Raw genomic sequence first — 23,323 nt, 5'->3', positions numbered from 1 at the left:
TCTTTCAAGTTCTCCTCAGTTAGACTCTGATGAAGCTGTGGGAACTGAGGTTTCTCTTCGTCCCCTTCACTCTTCACAGGGACCAGAGTGAAGGGGAACGTGGTGATATCAGCCTCCTCCTGCCCTTGAAGCTGCGCTCCCTCCTCACTGGTCCAGAGCTCCTCCCACTCCTCTTTAATGTGGGGGGGCTCTGGGTCCTGCAGCTCAGGGGGAACCTCTTCTTTAATCACCAGCAGCTGCTCCACATCTGCAGGACACAAACAGCAACATCAGAAATCTCTTCATTTGACTCTGAAACAGCGGAGCAACAGACAGAAACAGAAATCAACTCAATGAAAAGAGACGTCCTGCTACTGACGACCAGTCAGCAAACTGGGAACAGAAACGCTGGCTTCAGATGCTTGGATCAACGTTGTGTCACCCAGGTCAAAGGTCATAGGTCCCCTCTGCTGAATGCCTTTGTCCATTCATAATCACATTCACTCGTTGGAATGTTAGTGTCTATAATGGGACAAATGGACAATTCTTGAACGGCCAGTCCAACCCAAGGTCGCCAAGAAAAATCTTTCTTTTTTTAAAGTAGGCCTTTATAATATCCGTGTCAGCCTACATCTTAATGTCAAAAAAGAAGCAACATGCACAGCATCCTGGGCCAGCCTGACACACACACACGACACGGCAAGGCTGAGTGAAGCAGTCCTAGTCCCCTATTATCCAGCTAGAACCCTTCGCTCCCAGGATGGAGGGTTACTGGTGGTTCCTAGAGTTCTAAAAGTAGAATGGGAGCCAGAGCCTTCAGCTATCAGGCTCCCCTCCTGTGGAACGGTTTGAGTCCGGGATGCCCCCCCCCCCCCAAGACCTTCCTTTTTGATCAAACTTATAGTTAGGACAGCTTAAACCGGCCCTTCGATATTTTGCTGTAGGCTTCAACCTGGTTTATGCTTCTGCATGGCATCAACGCCGTACCTACACTGTCGACGCAGACCTACATGGACCCTACGCCGCAGCAGACGTGCACCTCCAAAATGTCCTGACTATTCATTGTGTCGACACGTCGTGACGTGAACATCAAGGACTGTGATTGGTCCGTTCAGAGGAGTCGCCGAATGCATTTAGAGGTGGAAGAACCTCCACGACAAAATGTGCGTCTCCGGAAGAAAATGGCCACAAGTCGTGTTTGTCATGTTCAAGGTTTTAAGTTTGATTCATGAAAACAAAGTCGTTCAAAGAGAAGCACTGGACTTTCTGTTGGAAATAGTTTTGTTTTGGAATCTGACAAGAGCCCCCGAAACCATAGAAAGACACAGCCACACCCCCTAGCAGCTTGGAGGTGAGCTGCAGAGCAACGCATTCCCTCAACACAGAACTGGGCACTGGGCTTCTCTCTCCTCCTCTCTGTCCTCCTATATGTGTCATACATAAATCACACACATTACTAACTCCTCTTCTCCCCTCATCCCAGATCCTGGTGCTGCTGAGGAGGCTGCAGACCTGAAGAGGCTCAAGCTGCCACCCGTAGCTCCACCTGCTCACGTCCCCGTCTGTCCATCAGTCTCTTCCTTTCTCTCTCTCTTTATCTGTGTCCCTCTCTTTCCTTCTGCATATCTGTCTTCCTCCATTCTCTGTCTTTGTCTCTGCCCTGCTCTCCTGCTCTCTTTCCCCCCAACCAGTCAAAGCAGAAGGCCGTCCCCACTGATCCTGGATCTGCTCGACGTTCCTGCCTGTTAAAAGGAAGGTTTTCATCACCACTGTTGCAGGATGTGCTGCTGATGGAGAACTGTTGGGTGGAGGTTCATTGAAGGAGTTTGGTGCTGGACCTGCTCTACTAGTAAAGAGTCATGAGAGAACTTTGTTGTGATTTGGTTCAAACAAATAAAATTGACTTGACTTGAACGTGATGATAGTGTGGAAAAACTGTCAAAAAGAATGAAGACAGGTGAGAAAGAAAAGGGAGGATTAAAAAGAAGAGATTAAAGAAAAGCTCTGGTCCTGCTGAGTGTTGTGATGCTCGTGTTTAGCTGTCAAGCTAGCAGCTCTGGACTCACTGATCTGGACTGAAACTGCATTGAAATGAAACAACAGAGCTTCACTGGTGTCTGCAGGAGGTTTGCCTTTGGATTTTGTCCCCTAAATCGACTGTAACATTGGTTCATTCTGACGGGACTCATTTGGATATCATGTGACTTGCTGCAGTAGACAGAGAGACTGCTGACACGTGTGTGTGTGTGTGTGTGTGTGTGTGTGTGTGTGTGTGTGTGTGTGTGTGTGTGCTGCCTGAGTCCCACCAACATTGTGCTGCCTGCTCTTTGACTTTGTCTCAGGGGTTTTTCCAGCTGGTCTGGACCACTTGGTCTGATGAAGCTCCAGCTAGAATTCCTAGACTTTGTTTCTGAGCTACTAAAACCTCCCTTTATGTTGGGAACAATGCAGCAGGTCCCTGCGGGGACTCACCTGCTCTGTCCAGCCTGACTCGGGGCTTCAGCACGGCATCGAGCAGCAACCTCTGCCGGCGGTTCTCCCGCTCGTACTCCGCCACGGTTTCCTCCAGCAGAGCCACGATCTGCTCCGCGGCCGCCGCCAGCCGCTCGGTGAGCAGCGCTCTCAGCACCGGGACTCCAGCCGCTGAGTCTCCTTCTCCCAGCTGCAGCAGGAAGTCTTCAGCGGCGGCGAGGATCCGCTCCTGGACCGACACCCGCAGCGCATGTTGAGGTTCTACCGGCGCCACTCAGCCTTCAGGAGACAAAGACCGAGTCCGGGGCTTCACGGACTTCTCCTTCTTTCCTTGTTGTTTGAAAACCTCCCGCGTCTTCGTCTCGTTCTGTGAAGCGCGTTTTGATGAAGTATGTGGTGACGTCCGAAGCCTCTCCAGCCGGCAGTGACCACGTGACTGATTCAGGACCTGCTTCTCCGGCTTGGCGTGAGATTCGAAATGTAAAGCAGTGAAACGCCGTGGTTTCCTCCCTCCTCGTCCAAAAGCGTTCGCTATTTGATCAAAGGAAGGAGAAACAAGTGACTCCATGTTGTGGAGGCTGAACTCAGAGTTGAGAGAACTTTCATTCTGATCTGAGAGCAGCAACAAAGCCACTGAGAAAAACTGAACCACTGTCAGAGTCGGCACAGCATCAGCAGTCAGGCTGTGTTCACACTGGGAGAAACCATCGGACAGAAACCTCCCTCAGTCACACTGAAGGAACCTGAACTGACTGCTGCAGCTGGGACACACACACACACACACACACACACACACACACACACACACACACACACACACACACACACTCAGCAGGAAACATGAACAGAGAGATAAAAGCACAGGATGACTCCTCCTCCTCCTTCCAGAGATCAACTGATCTCCAGATTGACTTCAATTCTTTGATCAGAATTCTTCTTCCTCCTTGATAGATTTATTGATACTTTGTCATAGACGGTCCATTCCTATTGGAGGATGTTAAAGAGCAGAAGAACCACGTTCCCATGTATGGAACTAGAATATTTATAGACTGTATTGCAGTCGTTTCCAACATCCATCCATCCATTGTCTTCCACTTATTCCTGTTAAGGGTCATGGGGGTGGAGCCTATCGCAGAGTCTACAGGTGAGAGGCGGGGTTCACCCTGGACAGGTCACCAGTCCATCACAGGACCAACACATAGAGACAGACAACCATTCACACTCACAGTCACAACTACAGTCAATTTAGAGTATCAATCAGCCTCATCCCCTCTTGATGTCTTTGGACTGTGGGAGGAAGCTGGAGTACCAGAGAGAACCCACACAGGAACAGGAGAACATGCAGACTCACACAGAAAGATCCTGTGCTCCAGCCGGGACTGGAACCCTGAACCTTCTTGCTGTGAGGTATTTTTATCTCTCAAGTGGAAAAATGTAGAATCTTCATGTCATTACATGTCGTTCTCCATTGGGTCACTAGGGGGCAGCACCTACCTGCATCACCAATATGAGCCTTCAGTCTGTCAGGGGGTAGAATTCAGTCACCACCAATGACATCAGAGTCAGAGTTTAGACATCAAAGACAGACATTAAAGCCTCTCTGATAAAACAAAAATATCCTGCAATATTTTTTTCCAAAGTGAGACCCTCTTTATTCTCTAGTTTAATCTGCTGCAATAATAATGAGCATCTTTGTCAGTCTACTGATGAATGTCAGATATCTTTGATGACCAAACCTGGACGTTTGTCTCAGTTTGACTGGAAGTCTCATTCATTCATTTCTCCTCCATGATTTCCTGCAATGATTTCCTGGTTCTGCTCCATTCAGGTTCAGAGAGCTGAGATTAAAATCACTCAGGAATAAAAGAGGAGACACCAACAAGTCAGCATGGAAGAGGAGCAGCTTTTCAAACTGGTCACCCTGGCTGCTGGTCTGGGCCTCCCTTTGCCTCGGTGCTCCTTGAACCAGTGAAGGTCCTGGTCCAGTCTTCTCCACTGAGTCCTCGTCAACAGGGAGCACCTCCCCACCAGAGAGGTGCAGGGCAAAGGAAAGGAAAACTCCAACCAGAATGAACGCTGCACTAAAAACTGCCCTCCATTTCTTGAGGGGAACGTTGGGTCTTCCTCAGGCAAACGGCAGTCAGCAGTGGCTCAACATCTGAACTGAGCCCAGACCAGGTCAGCTGATCATTCACCAGCTCAGCCCCTCCCACTCATGACGAAGACCTTGAAAACCCCAACATCACCTCCTCCACCTCAGTCTGGCGTGTGTGGATGGAGGGCTGTGACGTCAGTGGCGATGACATCACTGACACAAACACACTGATCTCTGACTGGTTTGGTTTGAGTGGGATTCAGTGACATCACACGACCTGCACCAGATGAAGGGGCGGGGCATCCAGGAGCTGTGACATCACTGGTGACTCTTGTTGGGCCGCCTTCTTGGCCAAAGTGGAGGAGAACAGGACCCAAATACAGACGGGGGAGAGGAGCGTTCAACAAAAGGAGGCTTGAATGATGAAAAGACAAAGAACAACAAAGGAACTCAAAGCACCAACAGAGGAGAAAAGACAAAGTAGCAAACAAAAGCCAAACTTCCACTGGAAACTTGGAGGAGCTGGAACAGGAGGGAGAGAACATGAGGCTGAGAACCCTGGAGAATGAGAGGTGGACAAATCCACCAGCGCAGCATCAGGAGAGCAAAGAAACCAGAAGGAGCTTTGAGGAGCTGCTGACATGCAGCCAGGGAGCGTCTGCCTGAGATGGGAGGAGCTGCTCATCCACCCAGATGGAGAAGCAGCCATCTTGCTCTTCTGACGCCGACTGGCAGAAGGAACAGAGGAGGTGAGGGGCCTCACGTTGTCATGGCAACATGGAAAAATTCCACTCTGTCAGTGGTGCCTCCATCAGACGCACTTTGTCTTTGTGAAGATCAAAGTGAAAGGAAATAATAAAATAAAACAATGAAGGCTGCATGAACCGAGTGACACACTTGAGGATGACATCAGCGAAATGTGTGATGTCACACTGCTGAGTCGTGAGGTCACCACCAGAGAACAAATGAGTGATGAGATGCTGATTATTGACTCTCTACTTTAAATGATCTCACTCTCTTCCAGCTTGAAGAAGTTTGAGGATGAATGAAGTCAAGAACTGGAAAAATGTAGAACGTTCACGTCATTACATGTTGTTCTCCACTGGGTCACTAGGGGGCAGCACCTACCTGCAACTCCTGGGAGCCCTCAGTCTCTCCTCATTTTCAGGCTCCAACTAAAATGAAGCTTCAACTCTTCTGAATCCTCTCCACCTGTCAGGTCTGTTTGAAACTTCCAGGTTTGATCAACATCCCAGTCTGAACACATCTACAGGTCAGCAGTGACCACAGCGCCACCTACTGGCAGCAGGAAATGACAGATTTGACACTGAGATGTCCTCGTCACGGCGTGATGGAGAGTTCTGATGATTCATCAGCACAATCAAACTCTGAGAGCTCCTCCCTGCATGGTTGATGAGGGTCAAAGTTCCCATGTGTCTCACTTCAGGTGGAGGACCAGAGATTTTAGGCTCACGTGAGTGGTTGATTCTAATGTAAGAATAACAGACCACAGACTAGCTAGTGAATAAAACTGCCGACTTCTTTATAGACAGAAAATGTCAGAAAAACAAAAACTATTGGTACCAAACCCTTTACATCCACACACATTCAATAAAGGAGTCTCCCTCCAACCAACAGACAGAAACCAGACCTCAGGAGAATCAGGTTATTGACCTCTTTTGAGTCTTATTTGAAGTTAACCCGACTTATTTGAGTTGAGGTTTAATTTAGTGGCTGGATTTCTATGATTGTTTGTTTACTTCACGGTGTCTATTTGAGTTTCCTCAGTCTAGGTTCTCATTTGATCTTGGTTCAGCCTATTTATGAGTTTTAGTTCTACGTTCCCTCTTCCTGTTGGTTTGTTTCACCGGCTCTATCCAAGCTTGAACTCCCTTTCAACAACCCACTCATGTAACACCGATTTGGCACACAATCAGGAAACGTGAACAAAACAAAGTTATAAAAATAAAACTCAGGGCCAAAATATTTCAATTTACAACTCAATCTCACGAATCAATGATCAGAGTCTCTCCCGTTCATCAGCAGTCTTTTCGTTCAGTCCGTTATCAGTCCAAAAGAAATTCAAGGTGTCTCTGTGAAACCTGTCAGTTCTGTCCTACCACAATCCCACCGTCAGGGTCAGTGTCACCTGGGTGGGTGAGGTTTGCAGCGCCATTTTCCACTCCGACTGTCTCTCTCCTGTGGGTGGCTCGCCATCTTTTCTCCACAGCGTCAGGTGTGTTTGCACACCAGTGATCCCGCCTACAAAACCTGGCCAAATCCTCGTTCACAACGCAATCAACAAAATCCAGAATCATGGACAGCAGTTGAGTCCAGTGTCTTCTCAAAAAATGAAGGGACCAAGGAGAAGACCTCAAAAGAGTCTGCTTTGTTTACTCTTTCCTCTCTCATTCTCGAGTCGTCCGTCTGCTTTAGTTTACTTTATTTATATTTGTACAGCACTTTTCATCCAGAGACTGCAACACAAAGTGCTTCACAGAACTGAGAGAAAACAGGCAACATTCAATGAAATATAAAACAATACAATAAATACATGTTAAGAACCCGGCCTTCCCAACCCACATGACCACATACATGCACACACCAACCCCCCCCACACACACACGCATACACACAACCACACACTGACTGTAAGTAGGAACATGGCAGGGCACTGAAAATCCTAGTGAGGAAAGACCACCTATGGGAGCCATCCTCACCAGGAGGTGCCACAGCCCACAACCACAGGGAGCGCCGCCACCCAGACCCCCCCGACCCGGACAGACCGGGTACACTCCACATATAATGCAGAGCCCCCCAGCTCTCCGGGCCTGGACGATCCCAAGGACGACGCCCCCGCAGGCGGACCAGACACACCTCCCAGTGTGGAGGGCCCCACCAGGAAACACTGGAGCTAAAAACTAAAAGACTAAAAGAAGGTAGAGTAGGAAAGAACAGAAATTACAATCATATTAAAGTATCAGAATGACATAAAATATATATAAAATCTAAAAGTTTTAAGAGCTAATAAAAAAGTAGAATAAAATAATTAAAAGACTAAAGTAACAATAAGATATCGTGATAAAATGAAAGGATAAGAGAGACTAAGTCAGTTAAAAGCTAAGCTAAAAAGGGGAGTCTTGAGCCTCCTTTTAAAAACATCAACAGTCTCTGCTGTCCTGATGTTCTCTGGCTGGCTGTTCCAGAACTATGGGCCATAATGGCTGGATGCAGCCTCCCCGCGGGTTTTAGTTCTGACTCTTGGAATGACTAAAAGGCCGGTGCCAGAGGACCTCAGGGTCCGCGAAGGTTGATATGACAAAAGCAGTTCAGATAAATAAGGTGGGCCAAGACCATTAAGACACTTAAAAACTACTAAAAGAACCTTAAAATTGATCCTGAAACACACGGGGAGCCAATGCAGCGACTTTAAAACTGGTGTAATGAGCTCCCGCCCTCTGGTCCTCGTCAGCACACGTGCTGCAGAATTCTGGAGTCATTGTAGATTGTAGATGGTTGTTTTGGGGAGACCAGAGAGCAGCAGGGTACCACAAGAATCTGAACGACTGGAAATAAAAGCATGCATCAGCACCTCCGTGTTGGCCTGAGAGGAACGGGCGATTCTGGCTCTGTTCTTAAGATGATAAAAACCTCTCTTAGTTATGTTCTTGACCTGTGGAATGAAATTCAGCTCAGAGTCCAAAATGACACCCAGGTTCTTTACAGATTGTGAAGGTGATGTGATCCTTTGATGAGTTTAGGATCACTCAGAGATCAAAGACTGAAGCAGGAGATCAATGAACAAAATTCAGACATCAAAGACAGAATTCAGACATCAAAGACAGAATTCAGACATCAAAGACAGAATTCAGACATCAAACACATCCCTGATGGAGGCTACACCCCCCCCCCCCAGACAGTTTCCATTTAAGTAGTAAGTTTTATTTGTACAGCACCAAATCACAACAAATGTTATCTCATGACACTTCACAAGTAGAGCAGGTCCAGCGCCTCACTCCTTCAATCAGTTTCTTCTCCGCTTCGAGGACCCTGACACCCCCCCCCCCAGCACCAGACTCACACCACCACCTGACGACACGCCCCTCAGTGTGACCACAGCAGACGTGAGGAAGACCTTTCAGGGAATCAACCCTCGCAAAGGCCCAGACAACATCCCAGGGTGAGGACTGAAGGACTGTGCACAACAGCTGTCCAAGGTGCTGGCGGACATCTTCAACACCTCACGGGCGCTGCCATCTGTCCCCACCTGCCTAAAGACTGCCACTATTGTCCCTGTCCCCAAGTGCTCCACAGTGACAGGCCAAAATGACTACCGACCCATTGCACTCACCCCAGTAGTCATGAAGTACTTTGAGAGGCTGGTCAAGGCCCACATAGAGGCCTCCATCAATGTCTCTGTGGACCCCCACCAGTACGCCTACAGGCAACACCGCTCCACTGATGACGCCATTTCACCAGTGGTCCACAGAGCCCTCACCCATCTGGAGAGCAGGAACTCCTATGTCCGCCTTCTCTTCCTGGACTTCTCCTCTGCCTTCAACGCCATCATCTCACATGGGGGACCTGTTCAGTGGACCTGAGGACTGGTGACCTGTTCAGGGTGAACCCTGCCTCTCACCAAATGTCACCCCCCCATAACCTTTAACAAATCAGTGGTACAGAAAATGGATGGAGTGACTGATTCACTGCAGAGGCACAGTGATGTTATTAATGGAGGAGTCTTTTCATTAAAGACTGAAGCTCCATACAAGACAGAGTCTGTAGACAAGAACATCACAACCTGGGAAGCTCTCACTTCTTTGGACAGACAGCTTCGATTTCAGGTTCTACCTCTGTAAAATTGAAAGTAAAGTAAATTGAGCACCTGTGAAGGTAAAACTGATGATGTCATGACTTGTTCAGTCCTCCAACGTTAAAGTCCAACAAGCTTTTGATTGGCTCTGATTCTCTGTGGCAAAATCCTACAAGAGGAAACAGAAAATCTTGAGGTTGTCTCACTTTTTTTTAAAGAAACTCAGCACAGGACAGTGATAGGAGGCTTGTTTCCTTGATGTGGGCTTCACCTCCACTGTTGTCCACATTTAAATGCTGGCTGATGCTGGTCTCCTGTTGAAACCTGGACCAGACCAGGGACCTTCAGACCTTCAGTCTAACGCTGTTCCAGCATTGGATGAAAGAGACTGGTGCTCTCGTCTTCTTCAACATTGACTTGTTCTACCAGGACAAGAGAATCTGAGCTTGGATGTCATTTAGCAGTCAAAGGCTTGTTAAACTGGTCAACATCAGCTGGTGTTCACTCTGATGATGTAGCGATGGTCTGGATTCTTCCTTCTGGAGCACCAAGCTGCTGGGAAGAAGCCTGATGATGTCAGAGTTGTGTTCAGTGGCTCCTGCTGGGTCCATGTCTGGCAAATGGGCTCCAAAGAGTTCAGCTGTTTCAGAGGTCACGGTTGCTGTCGGCAGACGAGGTGGCCGAGTGGTTAAGGCGATGGACTGCTAATCCATTGTGCTCTGCACGCGTGGGTTCAAATCCCATCCTCGTCGCAAGTGTCTCTAGTTTCTGCTCCTAGATTATGGAAGTACTGTGAGGCTTTTAACTGACACAGATACCAGTTGAGTCAACTACCCTTTCATAACCTGACCAAAACAACTCTGAAATCCAGAGCTCGCATGTGTCAATCACCTCTGGAGAAGGTCCTGCCCCCTTAGAGCAAAAATCCTCCCATGTTGTGTCTGTGTTTGTGTTGCTGCATCAGTTAAACAATGACTCTGACAGAGGGGATGTAGCTCAGTGGTAGAGCGCATGCTTTGCATGTATGAGGCCCCGGGTTCAATCCCCGGCATCTCCAGCTGGTCCTTTGGAGCCTTCATCTTATCAGCTAAATTGATCCATAAATGTGACAACAGTCGATAACAAACTAGCAGAAGAGAAACCAGTCTGTTGCATATCAAAGTATTTGTAGCAGGGTCAGTGTGACTGTGAGCCTTCATAGCCAGCATGAAGGAGCTGGTTTTATCTTTGCTGGGGAAATCCCACACACAGCTGCTCTCAGTTCCACATGTGTGTGTCCTCACTCCTCCGTCCTCCTGCTGCCCTCAGAATACAGACACAATTCAGCCTGGCAAGTTTGGAGCATAGAAGTGCTCCTGAAGAGATGTGTGTCAGCCCACAGCTGGCTGTTCTTACCTGGAACCTCAAGATGAAACTGCTTCCACAGATTGGAAATGAATCTGATGTTGACTTTTGGACAAATCACCTGTTCATCAGTTCATCATCACTTCCATCCATTTCTACTGCTTATCTTGTTATAGAAAGGAGTCTATCTGCTGTGTGACTGAGGCAGTTACTGTGAGCTGCTGCATGTCTCAGTGTGTGTGTGTGTGGGGGGGGGCTGTGTGTGACTGGTCGGCTGCCAAGGATTATTGATGAGATCAATCATGATCAGCTCAGAGATCACGGCACAGAAGAAGGAGACTTTTTGATTTTTGGGGGTTCAGTTTCTAAGTCAGACACATCATCACAATTTGAAGTTTTCCTCCAGTAAAAAACAAAACAACACAAAACCAAACAAAAACATGATTTGACTTTTGATGTCTACATTTTTTGGAAATTGTGAGTCCAACAAGCAGGAGGCCGTTTGAGCTTGGAAACTGTGAAGCATCACCAGTAACTGCTGGTTAATTTACAGGTGTTTCCTCCAAAAAGTTTAAAATGAACTCAATGCTGAATCCCTCGTCGTCATCACTGAGCTGCAGAATTGGTCCATGCAGGAGGCTGAGCAGGTCTTCCTCTCTGGTCAAGTGTCTCAGCACAGGTCAGAGTAGAGAATTAAAACATGAACACAAATCTTTATCAGCTGTTTACTGATATCAGTGACTACCTTCAAGTAAGAGTGTTAGTGAATGGACCCTTTTTAAAGTTTATGTTATAATGTTTGAAAAATGATGCTCACAAAAACACAATAAAAGTGTTTGTGGTAAAATGATTCCAGTAGATTTTATTGCCATTTTAATAGTTCAAGCGTATTTTGATGACATTGTTTGATGTCATGACTCACAGTTACTTTAGCAGGACCATCGGGACATGAAATCTTCCTCATCATCCCATATCGACCCTCAACCCCTCACACAGAACCAGGAGCCCTCAACTGAAGGAACCTTTAAAACTGAGAAGTTGGACAGAAAGCAGTATTTTGGTGGAATGAACCTTTAAAACTATAAATTAGAAAGTATTTTGGTGGAATGAACCTTTAAAACTATAAATTAGAAAGTATTTTGGTGGAACGAACCTTTAAAACTGTAAATTAGAAAGTATTTTGGTGGCATGAACCTTTAAAACTATAAATTTAAAAGTATTTTGGTGGAATGAACCTTTAAAACTATAAATTAGAAAGTATTTTGGTGGAATGAACCTTTAAAACTATAAATTAGAAAGTATTTTGGTGGAATGAACCTTTAAAACTATAACTTGTTTGAAAGTATTTTGGAGGAATTGGAATAATCCTTTTATACAGTTGTCAGAAATTAAAGGACAGGAAGTAGTATTTTGGTGGAATAAACCTTTAATACTGTAGTCCGAAAGGAGTAATTTGCTATCATCTAATTCGATAGGTGGCGCTGTGACCAAAAAACAAAAGTCCCAGAACTGCATTTTATCATCCAATTCAGTAGGTGGTGCTGTGGGGTCCTGGAACTGCAGCTCTCTGGTGCTGCAGGATCTCCTCTTGAAAAGCCTCACACTTCAGAGTCGTTCCAGAACCTAGGAGCAGAAACCAAAGTCTCCTACGACGAGGATGGGATTGGAACCCACGCCTGCAGAGCTCAATGGATCAGCAGTCCATCACCTTAACCACTCGGCCACCTCGTCTCCTGACCACCATGATGTGCTGCTTTCTCTGAGCCTTTTAAACAGCTGAACTCTTTGGAGCCCATTTGTCAGAAATGGACCCAGCAGGAGCCACTGAACACAACTCTGACATCATCAGGCTTCTTCCCAGCAGCTTGGTGCTCCAGAAGGAAGAATCCAGACCATCGCTACATCATCAGAGTGAACACCAGCTGATGTTGACCAGTTTAACAAGCCTTTGACTGCTAAATGACATCCAAGCTCAGATTCTCTTGTCCTGGTAGAACAAGTCAATGTTGAAGAAGATGAGAGCACCAGTCTCTTTCATCCAATGCTGGAACAGCGTTAGACTGAAGGTCTGAAGGTCCCTGGTCTGGTCCAGGTTTCAACAGGGGACCAGCATCAGCCAGCAGTTAAATGTGGACAGCAGTGGAGGTGAAGCCCACATCAAGGAAACAAGCCTCCTATCACTGTCCTGTGCTGAGTTTCTTTAACTCCCATCATGGGGGGGGGGGGGGGGGGGGGAGCAAGCAGTGGATGAGGCTGTGGTCGACATGCAGCCACCGGCCACTGTTGAAAATGAGGCACTGAGGAGTTCCTGAAGCTCATTGCACCCTTGAATGTTCTAGCAAGCAGGAAGGTTGTTTAAGAAATGTGAGGTTTGGATGAATTCATGGGTCCTGTCATGATATATTATATGATATGATATTATAGTATATTATTCATTCATTGTCTTCTGCTTATTATTATCTATATTATCTTTCTATTAAGGGTCACGGGGGGTGGAGCCTATCCCAGCATCTACAGGCGAGAGGTGGAGTTCACCCTGGACAGGTGACCAGTCCATCACAGGGCCAACACACAGAGACAGACAACCATTCACACTCACAGTCAAACCTTCGGTCAATTTAGAGTATCAATCAGCCTCGTCCCCTCTTGATGTCTTTGGACTGTGGGAGGAAGCTGGAGTACCAGAGAGAACCCACACAGACACAAGGAGAACATGCACTCGAACCGGGAACCTTCTTGCTGTGAGGCCACAGTGCTGACCACTGCACCACCACGAAAAAGCAACTGAAGCCGTCCAGAGACTGAAGTGGGAGTGAGCTGCTGAAATGAGGAGCCATGAGCCTGAGCCAGCAGAGGAAGAGCCTCGCTCCTCACATGGATCACAACCAGCTATGAAAACACATTTCTTTGTGTTTCTTTGTGAATTTCTGTGGCAGTTTGTCATGTGATGATACACTCATGATGAACAAAGAATTAGCTCTTAAATATTTGCTAGGGCCTCTCTGGAAACCTCTTGATATGGAGGTTGAGGACAGCAAGATGACCTCTCATACTACAGCCGATTCAATGAGCGAAGTCCAACGCTACCTGGCTGAAAGCAACACCCCAGAACACAGGACTGTCACGGAGTGAGCCGTGACGCTTGCGCCAAATGCGCGCACCTAGCCACTCACGCAAGCGCATAGGCAGCTATCTGCCGGCACAATAAAAACACCAGCTGACCTACAGCTGTGAGTAGCACTTCATCTACATTCAGTTTCTGTCTTGGTTTACCTGGTTTTCACATTCCACACTACACCGTTCCCCATACAGTCTCACCAGCATGTGTTCGAGTGTGCAGGGGTGGCCAACCAGCATGTTCAACACATTTATTTTTTTTATTCATCACTCGCGTTTTCAACACGCGCCATTTTTCTAAAACATTCCCTCATCTGAGCTGAGCTCCAAGATTGGTTGAAGCTTAAAGGGGCTATCCAGTGTCGATTTGACCGTCACCTTTTTGTAGATGATGCCCGAGACCGGCTAGCAAAGCGCCGTAGAGAGCTGGGAGAAAGCTTAGGTACATACGCTGCAGACCTGCGGAGTTACACTCGCCGTGGGCACCCCGATTTCACCGAGAGTGTCCAGGAGGAGCTCACTGTCCAGGCTTTCCTCTGAGGACTACAACCAGGACGGCTGCGGGAGCACATGCGGTTGTTTTCTCCCTCCACACTTGAAGCTGCACTGAAAGAAGCAGAGCGGGTGGAGCATGTCCTGTGTCCCGAAGGCTCTGGGCGGAGCAATGATATTCGTGTTAACCAAGCCAGGGGTGACGATAGTGATGTGGTCGAGGCCCGTCGTACAACAACCAACCCGCAGCGACACCGTTCCAGGAGAAGTGACAGTGAATGTTACAGATGTGGGGCCCCTGGCCACATTGCTCGCTTTTGTCCTGCTCCAACACCACTGAGTCAACAGCCGGATTTAAACTAGCAGGGGATGGCATTGAGGGGGGGCTACCATCCACTGAAATTACTACCACCCCTAACACATCTATGATGCGCCTTGGCTGCTTGGGACACACTCATGGACTTTATGTGGACTGTGTCATTGAATGAACCCCATGTCGTGCATTGGTGGATACTGGTTCTACTATTTCCTTAATTAAGCCAGGAACTCTGCTGAGCTCCAGTGGCAAGAGTCCCAAGGGCTGGACATCCACCGACCAGAACATTACAACGGTCACTGGGGACTGGGCAAGTATGTTGGGTACTAGGATGCTGAAGGTTTCTGTGGACCACCTCCAGGTACATCACCAGTTCTGGCTTGTTAACATCCAAGATCCCTGCATTATTGGTCTTGACCTTTTGAGTGAGTGGGGGGCTGTGGTGGATGTGCCCAAAGCCACCCTACTGTTGAACACCGGTACCATAGCTCTTCACCAGTCTTATGATCCTGAGCCATGCCAAGTCGTGAAGCCGCCATCGCGGGTGCAGCCGCCAGCGCCACAGAAGGAACCGCCAGCACCGCAGAAGGAGCCACCATCAAGGGTGCAGCCGCTATCCCCGGAAACCAGTGAAGCCATCGCCGACCTCTTTGCTCGGAGTTGCCAGGGACTGGGGACTGAACAGCAATGTCAATTAAAAACACTGTTGGACATGTTTGCTGATGTGTTTGCTGCCAAAGATGAGGACTGTACCCACACCAATCTTGTCCTCCATGACATAGACACTGGGGAGGCCCGTCCTGTACGCCTCCGGCCACGCCGCCCACCCCTTGCCAAGCACAGGAGAAGATTGAAGAGATGTTGCGAGCGGGCATCATTGAACCGTCCAACAGTCCCTGGGCAGCACCTGTGGTTCTCGTTCAGAAAAAGGACGGCACCTGGCGATTCTGTGTGGACTTCCGCAGACTTAATGACATTACTCGCAAAGACTCGTACCCCCTGCCACGCATCGACGATGCCCTGGACTACATCTCTGGCTCATCCTGGTTCAGCTCCCTAGACCTTCGAAGCGGCTACTGGCAGGTGGAGCTGACTCCCGAAGCACGCCCCAAAACAGCTTTTTCCATTGGCCAAGGATTGTGGCAATTCAAGGTCATGCCCTTTGGCCTCTGTAATGCTCCGGCCACCTTTGAGCGGTTAATGGAGAGAGTCCTAGTTGACATCCCTCGGACCCGGTGTGTGGTCTATCTCGATGACCTGCTAGCACATGCTTCAGATTTCGAGAGTGCGCTGAAGAACTTGCAGGATGTTCTCCTGGCTGTCCGCCAAGCTGGGCTCCGCCTTAACCCCAAGAAGTGCCATCTGTTCCGGAGGCAGACCTCCTTCCTTGGTCATGTCTTTAGTGGGGAAGGAGTGTCCACCGATCCAGCAAAGGTGACTGCAGTCCAAGAGTGGCCAACCCCCAAGGACATTGCAGAGCTACGCAGTTTCCTCGGGCTAGCCTCTTATTATCGAAAATTCATCAAGGACTTTGCCTCCATTGCAAGCCCCCTCCACAAGTTGACTCAGAAAGGTCATGTGTTCCAGTGGACAGAGGAGTGTGCCGCAGCTTTCAACCATCTGCATGGCGCCCTAGTGAAGGCTCCTGTGTTGGCCTATCCAGACCCAAAGAGGACCTTTATTGTGGACACTGACGCCAGTAATGTGGGTCTCGGGGCTGTGCTTTCACAGGAGGGGGAGCATGGTGAGCAGGTTGTTGCATACTACAGTCGCTCCCTCAGCAAGCCAGAGAGGAACTATTGCGTCACCCGTCACCGAGAACTGCTGGCGGTTATCTTGGCTGTACGTCATTCCGGCCTTACTTGTATGGCCAGAGGTTTGTGCTAAGGACTGACCATGCCTCCCTAACCTGGCTGCTGAACTTTAAAGAACCTGAAGGGCAGCTGGCCAGGTGGATAGAGAGTCTACAAGACTATGACTTTGACATCCAGCATCGAGCCGGGCGACTTCATGGTAACGCTGACGCCCTGTCTCGTAGACCATGTGAAAAGAGGTGTCGGTTCTGTCAACAAGGAGACGAGGGCCATCTGTGCACCAAGGTAGCGGCGCTGCAGTGTTTGGTGGTACCTACCGATCAAGTGACCATCGATCCTCAGCAGCTCCAGCGGGACCAGCAACAGGATCCAGTCCTCTCCCGGGTGTACTCCTGGGTGGTGGCAGGACAACGCCCAGACTGGTCAACTGTGTCTGCACTGGATCCTGAAACCAAGGCTCTACATTCACAGTGGCCCAACTTTCATCTCCAGAACGGGCAGCTCTACCGGCGTTGGAGCTCCCCTAATGGACAGCGGGAGATCTTGCAGCTCCTGGTCCCAAAATGTCTGCGGCACAAAGTCCTCCAGTCGGTCCATGGGTCGGTGGGAACTGGGCACTTCGGTGTTACTAAGACTCTATTGCGGCTGCGGCAGAGATTTTACTGGCCGGGGTGCAGGCGCGATGTTGAAATGTTTGTCCACCGGTGTGATTCTTGCACTGCACAGAAAGGCCCCACCCGTCGTTCACACGCCCCATTGCAACAGTACCAAGTGGGGGCACCCATGGAGAGAGTGGGTGTGGACATCTTGGGCCCATTTCCCATCACTGACCAAGGGAACCGATACGTCATTGTGGCTATGGATTATTTCACGAAGTGGCCCGAGGCATACGCAGTTCCAGATCAAAGTGCTGCCACAACTGCCCAGAAATTGGTGGATGAGTTTTTCTGCAGATTTGGAGTTCCAGAGGAACTCCATAGTGATCAGGGACGGAACTTCGAGGCTAAGGTGTTCCAGGAGGTGTGCCAGCGGCTGGGGGTGAAGAAGACCAGGACCACTCCATTGCACCCTCAAAGTGACGGGTTGGTTGAACGCTTCAACCGAACTCTGGCCACACAGCTCGCCATTCTCACCAGCCGTCAGCAGCGGGACTGGGATTGTCACCTCCCTCTGGTCCTTTGGGCGTACAGAACCGCTGTGCAGGAGTCTACGCGGTGTACTCCCGCTGCTATGATGTTCGGTCATGAACTGCGCACCCCGGTGGATCTGGTTTTTGGGTCCCCTCCAATGCCGGAGGTTCAAGGGGAGCCTGGACTAGACTACTTTTTCAACCTAGTTGAGCGCCTGCAGGAGGTCCATGAGCTTTCCCGGGAACACCTAACTAACGCTGGAATCCAACAGAAGAGGGCTTATGACCTCTGTAGTAAGGGACAGGACTTCACTCCCGGCTCCAAAGTGTGGGTCTATAGCCCCATCCGGAAGAAGGGACATTCCCCGAAACTCTCCAGCCACTGGGTGGGGCCTTGTACTGTCCTTGAAAGACTGTCGGATGGGGTGTATAGGGTACGACTGTTGCAAAGGGGCAGGGTGGTAGTTCTCCACAGAGATCGGCTGGCCCCTTACCAACCTTTGGCTCCCCCTGCAGTGCCCCCAGATGATGTTAATCAGTCCTCGTTGAGTCCCTCCCCTGAGACCACCAGCAGGGATCCAGTCCCGCAGCCTCGGTCTCAAAGACAGCGTAGACTTCCACAGCATTTGAGAGACTTTGTTGTGGACGGCTGGATTGCTGAGGACAGCTAATCATGCTAGGTGGGGGCAATGTAGCGTTCTTCCAATGTTATGTTGTGGAGTTTTGTATTGCAGCCATTTTGTTGTGTAGGGTCACCTTAGGCAGGTTGCCATTTTTGCATGCCTGGTCAATTTAGTTGGCGGGCCTGGGTTTTTCCGCTTCTTGTACTGGGAGTTTGGTTGACAATAAAGGAGACAGTACGGACCAGACTTGCTCCTGTGATTCATTCTATTTACCGTTACAATACTATTTGAGCAGGGGTGTTTTTATGCATTTTGGGGAAAATATATTTTGTTATGTGTAGAGGGGATTTTGGTTATTGAAAATGATTTCAGGTGTTTATATATTCTGGTATTTTTCTGTTAGTTGTTATTTCTCATTTAGAATTTTATTTAGTAAATTGATTAATTTTGTAACTGGGCTCTTCTGTGGGGAGGAGCTGCGGGTATAAAAGCCCTGTAGAACGCTCCAGAGCGGGTTTTTTTTTTTGGTGTAGACGTCGGTGTGGAAGGTACTGAGCAGTTGGCTTTAATTTAGTTTTGTGCAGGGTCATTTTTGATTTAGCCTGGCAAAGTTAAAGCTTGTTTATTTTTCCATTTTGATATTCTGTTTCACTGAGTTTAAATTCTGCATTTTGACTTTATTTTGGGACACTGTATATATTTGCACCTTTTGGAGGAAAAATTTTAGAAAAAAAAGGACAAATAAAAAGTGCTATTTTTTTTAAAGAAGCGTCAATGCTCTCTTTCCTCTCCACCGCTGTCCATTCCTGCAACAAGGACCTGTTACAATACTGGAAAAATAACCAGAAAACACATCCCCACCTTTATCAGCTCACTCTGATATCTTCCATTGTCATGCTCACATCTTCATCTGTACCCCGTGAAAGAGTTTTTCTAAGGCAGGGGAACCGGTGTCAGAAGAAATCGCCTTGGAACAAAGACACTTCCAAAAATCGAGCGTTAGCGTTCGTTCTGTCAGGCCATGGTAGTCAAGCGCTACTGGCTTTCCCGTCCATCAATCAAACTGATCAATAAGCTTATCTACAGCTGCTCCGCATCAGCTGATCAAATCCCTCACTTCTGATTGGCCCCTCTCAACTTAAATGTCACCCGGCCTCAACGAGCGCTCTGCTAGCTTCTGGCTATGCTGCTCTGCCTGCTGCTATCTGCTGCCATTTCCTGCCATTTCCTGCCATTTCCTGCCATTTCCTGCCATTTCCTGTACAGTTGCTCCTGCTCGCAACTTGCTACCCTCCACCTCCCCAGCTCCACCTTGTTGTGTATACATGGCATAGTTCATTCCATGTCATGTTGCTGCTCTGTTCACGGGGGTATGTTTGCTCTTCCAGTCTTAAACTGGGAGAACCTTCCCTCATGCTGCTGGTCCCTAGTTTCATGGTGCTCATGAAAAATTCTCAGGGGACTCCTCTGAACAGAGCCATACCACCAGTTTGTGCTAGAATAAACAATCAAGCTCATTATCATCCCATTGTTTCTTGATGTGAATGGACCTGACAGAACTTGTGTTCCTCAATAAAAATGCAGAAATGAATCACTTTTTAGTCTTTTATTTTATATGATTCAACACTTAAGTTCACAAAATTCCATAGAGAAGTTGAAAATTTCAGTTCTGAATTTTTTTATAGACAAATTTGCTCCATTTTACATAGCGACTCATTTCAGCATTTACACAAACAAATTGAACAAATGAAATTCTACAACGATGAGATGATATTTGAAGGAAAGGATGAGCGATTAAATGTTATTTCACAGGCTGATGTTGGGTTAGCAGTATGGAAGCTTTTCCATCTTTTTTCAGTTTGTTTACCTGCAATGATTGAGAGCTCCTGCAGGGGTCGCTATTGAGTGGCCAACACAGTGTCAAAACAGTGCCGACACAGTTAGTGTAGTGTGTCAGTTCACTCCTTAAGGGATCATCATCCAATCACTACCTTGCAGTCCTCATCCATGCTGAGGAGGACAGACCTGAATCCTGTCTCCCTTTAACATCACATGGAGTTTGGTACTCTTTCAAGATGAACCTCACTTCTGACTTCCTTTGCTCAACGGTTCAAGGAGTTGGGAGTCCTCATCTATTTAATTCTAACATGGATAGAAAAGAGAACGTCTGCTGGCCCAAGGGATTCGTTTCAGCTCAGCTTCAACAACCTTTGACAACCTGAGTTCTTGGGAATCAAACATCTGCTTCATTTTAACGTCGTTGTAAAGTCTATAAAAAAGTTCATGTCAAGAAGTTCTCTTTGAATGCAGCAGAAACCTTCATCAGGAGGGTTACCAGGGTCAGGGGTCAGCAGGAATACAAACAAGAGACAATCAGGAACAACCTTCATCAGGAGGGTTACCAGGGTCAGAGGTCAGCAGGAATACAAACATGAGACAATCAGGAACAAACTTCATCAGGAGGGTTACCAGGGTCAGGGGTCAGCAGGAATACAAACAAGAGACAATCAGGAAAAACCTTCATCAGGAGGGTTACCAGGGTCAGGGGTCAGCAGGAATACAAACATGAGACAATCATGAACAACCTTCATCAGGAGGGTTACCAGGGTCAGGGGTCAGCAGGAATACAAACAAGAGACAATCAGGAACAACCTTCATCAGGAGGGTTACCAGGGTCAGGGGTCAGCAGGAATACAAACAAGAGACAATCAGGAACAACCTTCATCAGGAGGGTTACCAGGGTCAGAGGTCAGCAGGAATACAAACATGAGACAATCAGGAACAAACTTCATCAGGAGGGTTACCAGGGTCAGGGGTCAGCAGGAATACAAACAAGAGACAATCAGGAACAACCTTCATCAGGAGGGTTACCAGGGTCAGGGGTCAGCAGGAATACAAACAAGAGACAATCAGAAACAACCTTCATCAGGAGGGTTACCAGGGTCAGGGGTCAGCAGGAATACAAACAAGAGACAATCAGGAACAACCTTCATCAGGAGGGTTACCAGGGTCAGGGGTCAGCAGGAATACAAACAAGAGACAATCAGGAACAACCTTCATCTGGAAAAGTTGAGAAAGCCTGAATCTTGAAGCTGTCTGGGGAACTGAGCCTCAGGGAATCAACCTCCGCTGGTTGGGCTCAGAAGCTGTACAGAGAAACTCAACACTCCTTTTCTGGGCAGGGAGAGACCAGCAAGGATGCACTCAAGTAGCTCGTCCTTCAGGAGACAAACTCCACATGTGAAGCACCTTCAAGTCCATCAGGCTGGTGTCTAGAGCCTGGAGGAAAGACATCAAAAAGATGTGGTGGTTATGAGCCTCAGCAGGAAGCAAACGCTCAGCATAGTGGGACAGTTTAAAGACACAGGAGGTCTGATGGAGGCCTCAGGCACCACCTTGCAGGAAGTCCCTCTGCACCCACATTTCAGGAAAATTGTCTTTACAAACTGCAGTGAACTTTAGATGTGCTGGTTTATAGTATTTCACTGTAACAGTTATGAATGAAACAAACTAAAAATAATCAGTATTTTGTGAAACTGTCCATCATGTCTGAAATATTTTGATGTCACTTTGGGGCCCAACATCTCCCTGAGGGCCTCCTCCAGTTGGTCTGAAGTGTGATCAAACACCAGAGAACAAAGCAAATATGACTAAAACAGTTCTGAGGAAGTTCTGGGGAGAACCTTTATTGTTGTTCTGAAGCTCTGCTTCTATGTTCCTACCTGAGAGTCTCCAGCCTCCAGTGAGGATTCTTCAGTCCAGCAGACAGCAGCTCCACTCCTGGGCCTCCTGGATGATTGAGGCTCAGGTGCAGCTCTCTCAGGTGGGAGGGGTTGGAGCTCAGAGCCGAGGCCAGAGAAGTAAAACCTTCCTCTCTGATCCCACAACCTAAAAGGCTGCAGTTAAGAGAACAGAGTTAATTCACTGTTTCACCAAATCCTGGAACCTGAACCTCTCAGATGTTGATGGTCTTCACTCCAAGTTAGTGAGGTGTTTATAGTTGGTTTAGCAGTGCCAGGCTAAAGGCTGTGGTCCAACTGCACCGTCACAGTGACAGTTTCCTCAGGAACAAAGCTACCAGGCCTCAGTAATCTACTACCAGCAGGATATTCCAGAGGAACTGTTGACAAACAGCTGGATTCTGTCCATCTGCTCTCACTGGTTCCCACACCAGCAGCTGCTTTGACAAGTTCCTCTGGTCTTCACCAACAAATGGAACACTTCCTCCTCCAGTCTTTGTTCTGACTTCTCTCTGGTGACCTGCTTTGATCAGTGAGGTTTCTGCTGTTTCACTGTCATGACAGCGTGCAGGTTGTTGAGTCCCGTCACTCACGACAGGAGTTCACCTTCTCACTACCCTCTGATAAAACGCTTCTTTCTCCATTACTATAGAATCTATCACACATTCATAGTTAAGGATGAACCACAGGAACAAGCTCCTCCTCCACTGTGTTACCATGGTGACGAGTCCCCACCCACATCAAAGAGAGACGTGTTCAACCAGAAGTGCTTGGAGTCGCTGCACGAAGCAGGCAGACACCTCTGGGTGGCTGGAGCCTTTTTATGGAGGCGGCAGCAAACGCTGCTGCTGCCTGGAAACAACTGGAAATCCAGGCTGGAGGTCAGGAAAACAAGACATTGGACTCAGGCACTCGTGCTGAAGTTGACCATCACTTCTTGAGTGACGTCCCACTGCTACATGGTGACCACTGAGGGAGGTTTGGAAGGTGACCATTTATAAAGAACAGATTCACAGCAGTCGTTGACAGGCATTCCTGCTGTTGCCATAGCAACCAACCTGCCTCCGTGATGTGGCTCATCACTGTATAAGTGTCAGGTGACCTGAGGTTGGAGAAAGGGCTGGTAGCTCTGCTTCCACTGTAGGAGATCACGACGACGCTGACCGACACTTCTGAGCGTTTGAAATTCCTCCAAATGTCAGACGGCCGGTTGCTCACTGATCAGGCAACGATCGACCCTCCAGAATAAAACTGACCTTCATGTGGCTTGAACATCGGCTCAAATCTCTTCATTAAGGACATGTTTTGTTGTCACATGACCTTTGAACCCCAAAATCTAACCAATTCATCATGAACGTTTGAGTCAAAGTAAAGAAATTGTGGGTGGAG

General features: G+C 48.1%; 1 protein-coding gene and 2 non-coding genes across 3 annotated transcripts in view; 2 read left to right on the top strand and 1 right to left on the bottom strand.

The window, feature by feature from the left end:
- The first annotated feature begins 10,029 nt into the window (after nucleotides 1–10,029).
- Nucleotides 10,030–10,111, top strand: trnas-gcu (transfer RNA serine (anticodon GCU)). Its single transcript has one exon. It is a non-coding gene; the product is annotated as a tRNA-Ser (tRNA).
- Nucleotides 10,112–10,344: 233 nt separating this feature from the next.
- On the top strand, nucleotides 10,345–10,416 carry trnaa-ugc (transfer RNA alanine (anticodon UGC)). Its single transcript has one exon. It is a non-coding gene; the product is annotated as a tRNA-Ala (tRNA).
- Nucleotides 10,417–19,785: 9,369 nt separating this feature from the next.
- The window catches only part of LOC147271558 (NACHT, LRR and PYD domains-containing protein 3-like), an 18,703-nt gene continuing 15,165 nt past the window's right edge, over nucleotides 19,786–23,323 (bottom strand). Inside the window, exons 11-12 of the mRNA XM_086202772.1 lie at nucleotides 21,917–22,090; nucleotides 19,786–21,473 (exon numbers count right to left, since the gene is read on the bottom strand). Of these exons, the coding sequence (XP_086058898.1) occupies nucleotides 21,467–21,473; nucleotides 21,917–22,090 (181 nt within the window). The 3' untranslated portion in view covers nucleotides 19,786–21,466. The remainder of the gene's footprint in view (nucleotides 21,474–21,916; nucleotides 22,091–23,323) is intronic.

Source organism: Aulostomus chinensis, chromosome 1 (assembly GCF_037954235.1).
Source record: "Aulostomus chinensis isolate RoL2024-O1b breed Wild chromosome 1, RoL_Achi_v1.0, whole genome shotgun sequence".
Lineage (NCBI taxonomy): Eukaryota > Metazoa > Chordata > Actinopteri > Syngnathiformes > Aulostomidae > Aulostomus > Aulostomus chinensis.
Note: the sequence above shows the minus strand (reverse complement) of the source record. Positions and strands in the feature narration are given on the sequence as shown.